Here is a 12,838-nt window from a genome sequence, read left to right as displayed (position 1 = left end):
GAGCTTTAAGTCAACTTTTTCACTTTCCTCTTTCACTTTCATCAAGAGGTTCTTTAGTTCTTCTTCACTTTGTGCCATAAGGGTAGTGTCATCTGCATATCTGAGGTTATTGATATTTCTCCCAGCAATCTTGATTCCAGCTTGTGCTTCCTCCAGCCCAGCATTCCTCATGATGTACTCTGCATATAAGTTAAATAAGCGGGGTGACGATATACAGCCTCGATGTACTCCTTTCCCAATTTGGAATCAGTCTGTTGTTCCATGCACAGTTCTAACTGTTGCTTCTTGACCTGCATATAGATTTCTCAGGAGGCAGATCGAGTGGTCTGGTATTCCCATCTCTTTCAGAATTTTCCACAGTTTGTTTGTTCTCTTTTCCTATGAGAAAGGTTTAATATAAAGTGTTTTCCTGTGAGAGCACTGCCTCCCTGAGCAACTATAGTCCACAGTAACTGACCTTGAGCTGGTGGTGAGTTTTTCTGCTTTCCCCTCCAAGCCTCCAAGCAATCTACCTTCCTTTTCTAGTGTAAAGGAAAGCCACCTGACCTTCTTTATTCCCTGTCTTATTTAGAGACGTTCACCAGCCCTAGAAAGTCGTGGTCTATTTTATAAGCCACACAAACAGCAATGCATCACTTCAGTTCCCATCTACTGTGTGTTTTGGGGTCTTCTCGGTGGTAACAGGTTGGAACTTGCTGTGCCCTTATTAAACTGTGAAGGTCACTTCTCTTTAAGGATCTGTCATCAGTGAGCCCTTTGCTTCCTCTCCAGAAATGTGTCTCTTCCAGAGCCTTTTGCAATTATGGCTCGTTTCTCTAGGTTTCATATGGCAGGCATCTGAGCAGAATTAAAAGCATAAGCACGTGCAAAAATAATCCGTTTCCCAAGATAGTAAATGCTGAGAAGTTCTATATTAGAACACACTGTGAGTGCTGACTGGCTGGGGCATGATTAACCTAATAGGCTTAAAGTTCCACTTACCATGCACATCTGTTAGGACACGAGCAACACTCAGAGGCCCATAATCCATGAGACTGAAGTCCTTTAGAATTGCCCTGTTGCTTGCCAGCAGCAGAGGGCTGAAACCTTAGAACATCACCAGGACAGCAGCATTACTACCTCTGCAAGATGGGGCCAAGGAAGTGAAGAGAGCTGGTTGCAAGTTTAGGGCATTGCACTTTGGACTTCAAAGGATTCTGGCCTGCAGATTGCCGGGACGGACTAGTAAGACTGCCTTCTGTTCCTATTTTGAATACAATTCTCTGAAAATTGTGAGGGTTGCAGGTGGGAAATGACTACAGGCTGACATCATGGGATGCACACCTTCCCACAGTGATCTTGTTAACAGTGTTGCCAAGAGTGGCATCCAGTTTTTTAAAAAGCCCAAAGCAATTCTGCCAGGACGTCAGAGGGCCAGTGAAAGAGGCTCCCTCCCTTTGCTAGTGCAAAGTTCTACCTGCTATGACCCTGGAGGGGGCTTGTCCCAAGGACAACGGGCAGAAGAAGAACAGCCTAGTCCCAGGTGGACCCAGACCGTGGCTGACAGTCTCTCTCAGCTCACCAGGGATCCCACTACAGGCAAAGCAAAAGATATGGAGAGACTGATCCCAGAAACCAAAACCTCCCCATCCCAGCTGAACAAATCACAAAGCTGCATAGCTACAGACATTCCATTCAAGAGACAGAGCTCCCATGGGTCACAAGGGGCAGACTTTTCTGGGGAAGAGAGTGAAGAAAGTAATACCCAGGAGACTTCCAAATGGGCAAAGAGACCAAAATGTCACAGGTCGAGCAAACAGGGCCATTACCGCCAAACCATCCTTCCTGCCCACAAGTCCGAAGACAAGGTGGACTTCCCCGACCCCCTGGTGAAGGCCCACCAGCGCACTTACACCTATCTGCACACCTGCCTCTCCAAATATGAAGCAGTTCTGAGCATCACCCATCGGGCCACCCAGACCCATGAGCTGCTGCAGCCCATGGTCAGCTTCCTGATGCTGTGTTTCGATGAGGTCAACCAGCTCTTGGGGGAGATCTCCAAGGACGGAGAAGAGCTCCTCCAGGAGGTTCGGGAGGATCTGGCTTGGCCATTGAAGAAAGGAGAGCCCCAGGAGCAGCCAGATCTCCTGCAGCAGCTTCTGCAGTGCACGGTCAGCAAGCTGCAGGAGCTCAGCAGCACGGTGGCCTTGCTCACCAGCAGCCTCTTGGAGGGCTCCGGCAGCTACCTCCACGCCACTGCAGGCCACCTGGGGAACAAGCTGAGCACAAAGAGGGGCGCAGATGAACACCTCCTCAGGGCTCTGGGGCACCTGGAGAGCTTAGCGAGCAGCCACAGCGACCCCGAAGCGTGGGATCTACCCCTGTGCTCTGAGGACAGTGGCATCGGTGCAGACAATGAATCCGTGCAGCTAGCAGACAAGCTGGGCAAGCAACCCAGCTGGGACTTAGTGCCAGAGGCTACAGAGTGGAGGCCGGCGATTTCACCCACAGTGGAGGCCAGGCTGTCAGGACACACCTGGCAGCGAAGTCCATTCCGGATGGGTTTAGACGGACCCCAGGACTGCCCACTCTCAAGGCCTCTCACAGCTAAGGTTCATCCAGCAGTGCAGGGTGGATCAAGGAGCCCCTGGCCCTCTGTTGCAGGCCCAGAAAATACTGCCTCCAGGCCTTGGGGGCTGGGCCAAAGCACTCCGTGTGGTCCCCCTGGGATGGGGACTTCCGGTGAAGCACACCTTTCTAAAGGTTCCAGGTGCATGGACACTTCATCCCTCAGTGAAGCTGAGGACAGCAGCTCAGAGGAGGAGGATGACAAAGGGAGCTGCACGAGTCCACGCACCTGGCGGGAAACCGCTTCCCATCCAAGGCCACGGTCTTCACCTGCCAGTGCTGAAAGCCCATTTCAGCCACACCCCCGGAGACTCAGGAGCCCCCAGGCCCGGGAAATGGCTCTGAAGATGAAGGAAGCGATCAGCGAAAGGATCAAGTTTGTTCCTGTGCCCTCCGAGCACCAGGACTGGATGGAGGAAGAGGAGAGGACCACGGTGCCCCCGAGACCCAGCACGTCCAGCGGCAGCAGGAGAGCCCCCTCGAGGCAGAGGAGGTCCCAGTCCGAGGGGTGTCTGAAGAGCCACACGGAGGATCCCACCCTCCAGGAGCTGCGGAGGGTCCAGAGGGACCTCAGCCAGAGGCTGGAGGCATTTTACAGCCTGGGCGCCCGATGGCAGGGGCAGAGCCAAGAGCCAGTCATGCAGCCCAGAGCTGCAACGCTGAGGCCCGACAACCACTGCCGGGTGGTCCCGAGCAGCGCCATCAGCAAACTAAAGTCATCCCTCACCAAGAACTTCAGCATTTTGCCAAGTCAGGACAAGAGCATCGTGCAGAAGTGCTGCTCCCGCCCTGAGGGAGAACAGCACAGGCAGGGAAAAGCTGAGGGGCTCCCAAACATCATCCCACTGGGCGAGAGGGCCAGTGAGGCTCCAGGGGTCATGGACCAGACCATCAGGAGCTGTCCCACCAGAACATCGGTCAAGAAACTCATTGAAACCTTCAGTCCCACTGAGAGTCTAAGGACGCTGGGAGATTCCCAGGACTCAGGGCCAAGCCCCTGCCCCAAGAAGTGGGGTGTCCCCACCATGCCTCCCAGATTCCCGATTTACAGGGGGCTGGCCCCGTTGTATCCAAAGCCTCGGATTTCTCCAGCAGTGGGTGGAGAATCTCTCAGGATGGGCCCAGGCTGGAGGCCCTTAGCTCCTACCTTTCCCCCTCTGCTCACAGATGAAGCAGCCAAGAGTGAGGACCTCAACTGGGAAACAGAGGAGAACCCAGAGGATCTCCCTCCGCCACCTCTGGAAATTCTGATGGACCAGTCATTCACTTCTCTGGAGCCCCCGGAGAGCAGCAAGCCGGCAGAGAGCCCCCTTGAAGGGACCCACGTGCCAGGGCTGGGAGGGACTGGCTCTGCCCGGAGAACGTGGGCTTCCCCAAGGCTAAGAGTCTCCATGAACCCCACTGACTTGCTGCCCAGCAAGAGCACCGCCACCCTCACCAGGGCCCGCAGCACAGAGCCAGGGAACAGCAAGGGCAGCTGCAATCCCGGAAAGCTCGCCTTGGACTTCAGCCACCCACCAGCAGCTAGCGGAAACCCAGAGGTGCAGGGCAGCAGGGCACAGAGTCAGGTACGGGCAGACAGGGTCTCAGGCCTCTCCAAGCCTCCCCGGAAGGTCATCCACTGGCTCCATTCCAGCCACACATCCGGGCAGAACAGGATCTCAGAACCCAGCCTGACCAGGCCGATGCGGGGACCACATTCTCCCGAGGCCCCAAGGCAGACCCAAGGCCGAAGTTCTGTGCTGGTCAGGAAGGCCTCTCCCACGAGGGCACACTGGACACCCAGAGTGGACAAGAGGCACTCGGGCCTGTCCTCCACTCACAGATCTGCCCAGCCAAGTGCACCCTGTGGACATGGGTCCCCTAGCCCACCCCTCAGCCCTCCAGTGAGTCCCAGTGTGCTAAGCCCCCCAACAGTGAAGAAACGCGCTTCCCCTCCCCTGCAGCACAAGCTGCCCAGCCCTCCCTCAGCAAGCCCACTCGCTCAGCTCAAGACCTCCAGTCCCCCTACCCAGTGCCCAGAAGCCAGCTCCCCGGCCTCTGGCCCCTCCCTCTCTCCCCCAGCATCTCCCAGTCAGGGGCCCAGGGAATCACAAGATTCTGAAGACAGTCGGGCAGCCACGGCATCTGGAAACACACGTTCCATTTTCTGCCCAGCCACCTCCTCTCTGTTTGAAGCTAAACTACCATTCTCAACAGTACATCCACTCACCCCATCATCGCTGCCCCCTGAAGCTGGGGGTCCTCTTGAGACCCCCACAGGAGGCTGCAGGGGCAGCTCAGGGCCACGAATGAGGGCGGATTCACAGCGAGGGACAGCTCTGTGTGCCCTGAACCCTCAACCTTTCATCCGAAGGACAGCCTCTGACCCCCGGCCAGGCGTCCGCCTTCACCTGCCTGTCTCAGGCACCACCAGCAGCGCTTGTGAATCCCAGCATGGCCAGAGCAGGTAAGGAGAGTCCTGTGGTTTGGGGGACAGAGCTGACGGGACCTTAGGATCATCTGGGTCAGTAGTTTTCAAACTGTGCTCCAAGAGAAGAACAAGTTGGAAAGTAGGTATCTAGATATCTGGTCTTCCAGTGCCCCAGCCTAAAGCAACAATTTTTCATCTGTTACATGTTTCAGGTTCCCATGAAAGATTTCATTGCAAGAGGCTCTGCTGTAATACAAATAAAGTTTAAAACAACCAGCTTGGTCCAGCCACACATGCCCCTCATTTCACAGGTGGGGAGATTGAGATGAAGTGACTTGGCCCCCAAAGTTAAGTCATGGTTACCTGTCTGGAGCCAGCAGCTTGATTCCTGTCCTTTCTGGTTTACATCAGTAGACCAGCATCTTAGCGGGAGGTGCTTTTGGTCCCAGGACTTTCTTTAAACTCTTTAAAACTGAGACCCTCAAGGGGCCTTTGTGCATTGCATCTCCCGCTTTTTACAGCATTACGAATTAAAGTTGAGAGATGTCTAGAGTACTTATTAATTTTTAAAATGCCCCATTCTATGTTAACATAAATAATATAACGAAAAGTAACTATTTTTTCCACAACAAAAAAAAAAATTGAGTGAGTAGAGTGACACTGTCTTTTAGTTTTGCAAACCTCTTTAGTGTGTGGGCTTCACAGAAAGACAGCTGGGTTCTCAGACCTTCACCTGCAGGCAATCTGTTGTGATGTCATACATCCTGTAGTCTGGAAAATGCCACTCTGCTTTCATGAAAGAATGAGTAGGAAAGGCACATACATCTTAATATTATTGTGGACACAGTTTTGACAACTTGGTCACAACTCCTTCCTCGAAAAGGTCTGGGAGGCAGCCAGGGGACATGCTTTAAGAACGGCTGATCCTGGAGGTATTGAGTATAAAAGTTTGGCTTCCTCTTTACCCCTGAGGACCCCCAAACCTGCCTCCTTCTCCATCTCCCCTTTCAGAGTGCGTAGAGGAAGAACAAGACTTTCCATGAGCACTGAGCACGAGAATGCAGGCAGAAGGGCCCCCCTGCCTGCCCTGGGCCGGCTGAGTGCCAAGTGTGCCTTTCTCATGAAGGGCGGCTGATGGGCATGTTCCTGGCCCAGCCACACAGACAGGCCTGGGCAGGCGGCTGTGAGAGGACATGACTCAAAGTATAGCCACTGCCTGGCCGTTGAAAGGACTCATGGTGATGTGGTTATTTTACAGGATATACAGGGACAGGTATCTTTTCTTGAATTGTGGCTTGGGGAGAAACATGGGCATCTGAGGTCGGTTAAAGAGGAATTTTATCAGTGTGTCTTGATATCAGATCAGACAAAGCTCAGCCCGCACCAGGCCTTGCTATCTTTTCAGTGCCCACAGTTGTATAAATCAGAAGTTAATTTCTGCCAGTGATACGTGTTACAGACTTCACAGTCTGTCGAGGCATAAATGGTAATTTTTCACAAAGTACTCGGCAGTCAATTTTGAATAAAGATATTATCTCGGGAAAGTTGTGCGTGATAATAGTTATATAAACTTCCCCAGCCACTTGAAAGAAATGAAATATTGATTATTTTTGCACGAATCTTAATGTAACGTTGCTCTTTTCTTAAATCTAAAATGAGCTTCCTACAACACAGTGCCTTTCATCTGAGAACCTCTATAAATGTTAATGCATTATTCCTCACACTCGCTACTTACTCAGTTATTAGATTTCTAAAACTGTGCCCTTCAGGAGAAGAGCTTGAGAGAACAGGGACAATAAAATGGCATTAATTAAAAACACTAACATTTTAAAACAGCAGGAGCAATAATAAAGTAACATAAAATTGTTCAAGGAGAAAATACTGCCATTCTCTCAGGCTTCTCCTCGAAATAGGGCAGCCTAAAAGGTTGTTTTATGTCCTGAATTTCAACATGCGGAGAGATGGGGTGGGGGGGGCGAGTGATTGTAGCTTGAAAGAGGGAGGAAGAGGAAGATGCATAAACAGGAGCCTTCCCAAGGTCACGTGGAAGGTCACAGAGTGACTCACACCCATTCCTGTCTCCTGGTCAGACCACACCTCCAAGCTCTTCCAGACTGTGCGACTGTGAGCGTGTGATGGAAGCAGTGGGAAAACGCTCCTTCCCCAGACACTCCCCACTCTCCCTGCCCAACCCTTGTAAAGTTGGCATCTGGGAGCAAAAGCCAACCAGTTCTAAGAGCAGGGCGTTTGCAGCTCTGTAGCAGACAAGCATTTTTTCTGCCCTCCTGTGTATGGGAAACAATGCCAGGGAACTGAGCGTGGTTTCTCCAAGATCATGCAACAGGTCAGTGCCAGAAAGCCAGGAACTGCTCAGAACAGGCTGTTTCCCCAAGCAGGGACTTGCAGGAGCAGCCCCACCCAGAGTATCTTGCAGCCAAGGCAGACTTGCAGGATGCACTGGCCTGCATCTGGTGTTGATCTCCCATCTGTCATCCCGTGCTAGGCATGAGCCCCTTTTTTAGAAAACATGATGGTGTTAATACCTTCCCCATCTCGGGGCCCAGGGATTGGGCACAGTCCTTGGAGGCTTCCCCAGGAAGCTCAGTTACTGAGCCTCAACTGTTATTTATGTCTTGAATCCTCTGGTGGAGGCAGCTGTCTCTACCCAAGTCTCAGTGTGTCCAGACTTGCTCCCCTAAATGCAAACGCAGTGCTTTTACTCTCTGCCAGGACAGGACTAGCCAGGCAGGGGCTCTCAGCAGCCATGTTTCCTGGATCCAGAGACCCGGGCAGCCTGCTTCCCCATCAGGTCTGGGAACAGGTGGAACCACAGCCATACAGCAACTGAAAAAATCAACCTCCTGGCCTGAACCTCATGAAGATGTGGGACCTGGCTGGGGGTGGAGAAGACACAATTCTAGAAACAAATCCTGTGTCAGACCTCAGTGTCAGCATCCACGGATGCTGGATACCTGTCCCCTGTGCCCGCCCCTCCTGTTCCTGGTAGCCGCTCCAGTCCACAGGCAGCACAGGGTCATACCTCCCCCTTCTCCAAAGGGGCACAGGGAAAACAAACAGTAAGGTGGGAGCTGTTACCCACACATCACTGAGTCCTGCAGGAATTCATGATGGGGCCAGAGGCTGACATAGGTAAGAGTGGCTCTAAGGAGCAGAGTGGGTTCCTCACTGCCTGAAAATTATGTATGTCAGCCAAAGGCAGTACCCACCCCCCTCAGCCCCATTCCTGCCACCCTGATCTTGTCAGGGTCCAAACTCAAACTCGTCCTCTGCTGCTTTGATATCCCGTGTAAGTCTAAGCACGCAGAGCCGAGCACATTCCTGATACAGTCAAGAAGGTCCTGTTGTGGGCAGAGAGAAGGGCTTCTGGTCTGTGCACATGGAGAGCTGGGTCTCGTCCTGGCCCTGGGGTAGCTGATGGAGAGGCTTGGAACTTCAGGTGCCATATGACAGAATGGTCCTTCAGGTCCCTTGGGGGTGTGAATTTCTGGTCATGCTACAAAAGAGCACCAGTGACAGCTGACTACTTATCGCATGCCTATGGTGTGCTGGATAGTGGGCGGAGAGTTTTCCATGCTTCATCCAGTATTGAAACCTTTGAGTGTCCTGTGAGATGGGTATCATTACTACCTCCTTTTGACAAAGAAGGAAACTGAGAATCAAGGCAATTAATCAACACGCTCCAGGTCACACAGCTAGTAAGTGGAAGGGCCAGGGCGTGAACCTAGACAGCCGACTCCACCTTCTACGTGGTTGTTGCGGGACTATCCTTGCTGCCCATGGCCAGGGTGGCTCTTTCATCTGGTTCCCCATCTGGCCTAGGCTTGCCTAGGCTTGGGACCACCCTCCATTCTGTGCCACCATAGCACACTGGGTGGCCCTTTTTGTTCAGAGCCCCTTCACTGTGGCACTCAGCAGCTGGGAAGCTCTGTTTTATTCAAAGGCCAAGCAGTTTTCATTTTATTCCATTCAGGAAAAAGGTGGCAGCAGAGCAAAGCCAGGTTGTTTTTGCATTTGTTTTATTTTCGTTTTTGCTGTTATCGTTGATGTTGCTTTTATTTTTAATTCAACTAGCTAAGCCTAGCCCTTTATGGAATAAGAAGTGGTGGTTCAGCTGGTAGAGAATCTGCCTGTGATGTGGGAGATCCGGGTTTGATTCCTGGGTCAGGAAGATCCCCTGGAGGAGGGCATGAAAACCCACTCCAGTATTCTAAACTGGAGAATCCCATGGACAGAGGAGCCTGGAGGGTTATAGTCCATGGGATCCCAAGAGTCAGACACGACTGAGCAACTAACACTTTAAAACAAAACAAAAGAAAAACCCGAGTTCTTGAGGGATCTGTTTTCTCCAGAGCTCCAGGATCTGATTGTCCCAGGAAAAAACAGGACTCAGCCTGTCCTCCGAAACACCAGGAGCGTGGCTCCCATGGTGCCCCACCAGAGGAGTCACCCACAAGGACAGCACCAGCAGGCAAAGCTGACACGGAAAGGCAGAGGCCTGGCACAAGGGCCCACCAGGCCTGTGAGCGACAGACAGGAGGGCTAGAGAGAGACAGAATGGAGAGGGGGCGGGGCCAGAAGCAACAAGGAGGGTTTGACTGGCACCTATGCTTTCTCTCTGCAGCGGCAGCGAGGAGAGCCCCAAGGACACAGAGCCATGGAACAGTCCCTGTGGCCTAGAACTGAAGGGCAGCGGCAGGGGTGCGCCATCCCCAGAGCTGTGTGTGCTGGGCCACGGGCTGCAGCGAGAGGCCAGCGTGGGCCATGCCCAGGACAAGTCCCAGCAGAAGGAAGTGACCTGACGGGCTGCCAACTGAGTGACACTGATGTCAGTCACCCCAGAAAGCAAGGGTGACAGCCAAGCGTTAGCCCCAGAGAGGGTAGGCCAACCAGACTCCTGCTGAGATGCAGGAAAGACCCGGAAGGGGCACTGCCCGAGGGGGTCTGCTAAATTCTGAACAACTACTGTGTGCAGCCCTGGGTCCTGGTTTGCCTCGCGGGTCGAAGAGTAACTACCAATATGGACTCCACAATGACACTCTTTATCCTTCAAGTGTTGGCCTTAATTTAGCAGGAAAATGTATTTCCAGCATGCTTGATGAGCCAGGTGTTCATGAAACCATCTAATTCTCTCAACAATGAAGGAAGCAGACAGCATTCTCCTAGTTTTGGAGCAAGAAAACCAAAGTACCCCCACGCCTACTCACCCACCAAGTGTCTTGTCTGAGCTCACCCAGCTAGGAAGAGAACAGGAAAAATTGCACAGGTGTGCCTGGCACTAGAATCTATTATCTTTCATTACTTTTTTTTTTTAACATTCCATTGCCCTTGACTATCCCATCACTCCGTTTGCCTAAAACATGCACCTACTTGTACAAACAGAAAGCTTTTTAAGGTTAAAAAGTGGCACGGCATTCAAGTACCCATTGTGAGCTCTGTTGAGAAGCTGATTGCTCCAGAGCTAAGAAGCCTGAGGTGAGATTAAGACACACAGCTCCACCTACCCTCCTTCTGCTTCCCAAGCTCAACTCCAAAGCACTGAAAGCAAAGTATCTTGCCCATTGGTGCAGTCCTGTTGCCTTTCCAGCTAAGTGTGTCTCAGATGGTCTGTCCTACGCACCCACATGCCTCTCAAACTGAGTGGATATAACCAAGCCTCCCAAACAAGGCAGCCTTTTCTCTGTGCCCATGAGGACTGAAACACAGAAGGACATGTGGGTAAGGGGTGCAAATGCACACACCACCCACACACACACACACAACCAATCTCCCACAGAGGTTTCTCAGCCAACTTTATTCCCAGTCATCTGCAGACCTTCTACTGGAGTTGAAATTGAACTGAAGAGCCATCGTTCATGCCAAAACCCTGCTTCTGCCAATTGAGCTAGATATTTGCAGCAGCTTTTGGAATTTTTCCACTGGAGGCTGTGGCGTGCTTTCTGTTTAGAAAAGAATTTGCAGTAATTGGGTGATTCAGTGCCAGCGCAGTGGGTTGTCAAAAGACAAGAATTCTCACCCACAGGGTACAGCAAAGGGGCAATCCTCCACCTTTGCTGCAAAGCTGATTTTTTAAGTTTGGAAAAAATTAAAGTCTTCAAGCCCTGTCTTGTTGAAGTGGATCATGACTCAAGAATGTGTTAAACTGGGTCCTGAGAACTCAGTTACCTCCCCCACGGACAGGCTGAAGCTCTGAATAAGGGAATCCCTCCTTGACCCGTTCAGATACTCAGACAGAGGTGACCGGGATCATCTCTTCCAAGGCATCCAAGAAAGTGTTGATTAGACCACCACGAGGGGCCACAGCTTGACCCTCTATGGGGAAATGTCTGTGAACGCCCACCGTGAGATCGTGTTTGCTGTGTATCAGCTCTAATCCTCAGAGCAGAACTCAGGCCACTGTGGGGTGGAGTACAGCCCAGGCGCGAGGGTGGATCCTGGGAACTGCCTAGACTGCAGGAAACCCTGGAAGTTTAAAGCCACCCAAGCAGGCAGGACCTGGGTAAGTGTGTGAGAGCATCCAGCTTCAGGGAACTTGTTTGAGGTAGGGATAAAACTTGTTCAGGCCATCTCCCTGCATGTTTAGGCTGGCAGCATGCTGCCGAGGGCTGGGCCCCATAGGCAAGCTTTCAGGAAGCACGCAGTGCGGAGCCATCCAGCCTAGAGGTAAGAACTGGTCAGAAGGGGTCCTGTCCTGTGCGAGGTTTCGAGGCCAGCTTCCTGGAGGTCTGAAGAAACAATAGAGAACCCCAGCTGCAAGGAGATGAGACAGGGACCTAGCTGGTGAAACTGGATGCTACGTGGGGACATAACCCCAGCAATGACAAGTGTAGTGATAGGTGAGAATGGGGAGCCAGATCCAAAAGAATGGAAAGTGAGGCTGATTTCCGGACCGGGCCCTGCCGCCCTCCCCCAGAGGGCCTTATCTTAGAGGTTTGGGGCTGGTTTAAGTGTCGGGGTAGGGGTGGGAGGTGGGCTGAGTGTACCCAATTGCAGTGATATGAGGGGAAAGTGGGCAGCTAGGAGTCAGGCAGCATGTTATGTAATGGAGGAGGCTCAGTATCAGACAGAATGCCCTGGAAGGGTCTGGAATGAACCACTGCTGCCTTCATGAGGGTGCCTGGCAGATGGTTTTGTAAGAGGAGAGCCCCACCCCCATGAAAGCTAGGCTGGTAAAATAGCAGCCAACACCCACCCCTCCTGTCTGTCCTGCAGGCAGCAGTGGAGGAATCCAGGGCACCCAGGATTCCTGCCATCAGCAGTGAAGCAGCCGATGAGTTTTCCTCCCTCTACCTCCACTGAGCATCTGCTGCGCCAGGACAGGGCCAGGCTGCCGCCATATGTCATATGTCTCATATGTCATATAATGAGAGACCCAGAAACCTCTAGGCCCAGGCAGCAGGGGCAATGAGCTAGTATAGCCATCAAGATGCCCAAGGACCCAAAGGCTTCAAGAATCCCAAGTCATCTTCCGGGAGAGTGGCAAAGGGGAGGGGTTGCTGAGGCCAAAGAGCTGGAAGGCAGTAAAGGTCTCAGATGAAGCAGTGCCAAGCTGGCCCAGGGACAGATGAGCCAAAGATGTGTTTCGGGGGCTACTATCCCAACTACGGGTTTCCCTTGTGGCTCGGAATCCTGGTAAAGAATCCTCCTACAATGTGGGAGACCCTGGTTCAACCCCTGGTTTGGGAAGATCCCCTAGAGAAGGGAACAGCTACCCATTATAGTATTCTGGCCTGGAGAATTCCATGGACCGTATAGTCCACGGGGTGACCAAGAGTCAGATACAACTGAACGACTTTCACT

At 52.3% G+C, this 12,838-nt stretch overlaps 1 protein-coding gene across 1 annotated transcript; it reads left to right on the top strand.

Annotated features, from left to right (window-relative positions):
* The first annotated feature begins 1,310 nt into the window (after nt 1–1,310).
* Nucleotides 1,311–9,840, top strand: PCARE (photoreceptor cilium actin regulator). Its single transcript, XM_055401192.2, has 2 exons — nt 1,311–5,056; nt 9,663–9,840. The coding sequence occupies exons 1-2, from the start codon at nt 1,311–1,313 to the stop codon at nt 9,838–9,840; spliced, it is 3,924 nt and encodes a 1,307-aa protein (XP_055257167.2).
* The last annotated feature ends 2,998 nt before the right edge of the window (nt 9,841–12,838 follow it).

This window comes from Moschus berezovskii, chromosome 11 (genome assembly GCF_049115385.1).
Source record: "Moschus berezovskii isolate FMDL1 chromosome 11, NW_MosBer_1.0, whole genome shotgun sequence".
Classification (NCBI taxonomy): domain Eukaryota; kingdom Metazoa; phylum Chordata; class Mammalia; order Artiodactyla; family Moschidae; genus Moschus; species Moschus berezovskii.
Note: the sequence above shows the minus strand (reverse complement) of the source record. Positions and strands in the feature narration are given on the sequence as shown.

Bases quoted from the DNA above. Each gene is read 5' to 3' on its own strand.
- PCARE (XM_055401192.2), top strand. From the start codon at position 1,311: ATGGGATGCACACCTTCCCACAGTGATCTTGTTAACAGTGTTGCCAAG. The intron at 5,057-9,662 runs GTAAGGAGAGTC...TTCTCTCTGCAG, and splicing joins TCCCAGCATGGCCAGAGCAG to CGGCAGCGAGGAGAGCCCCA.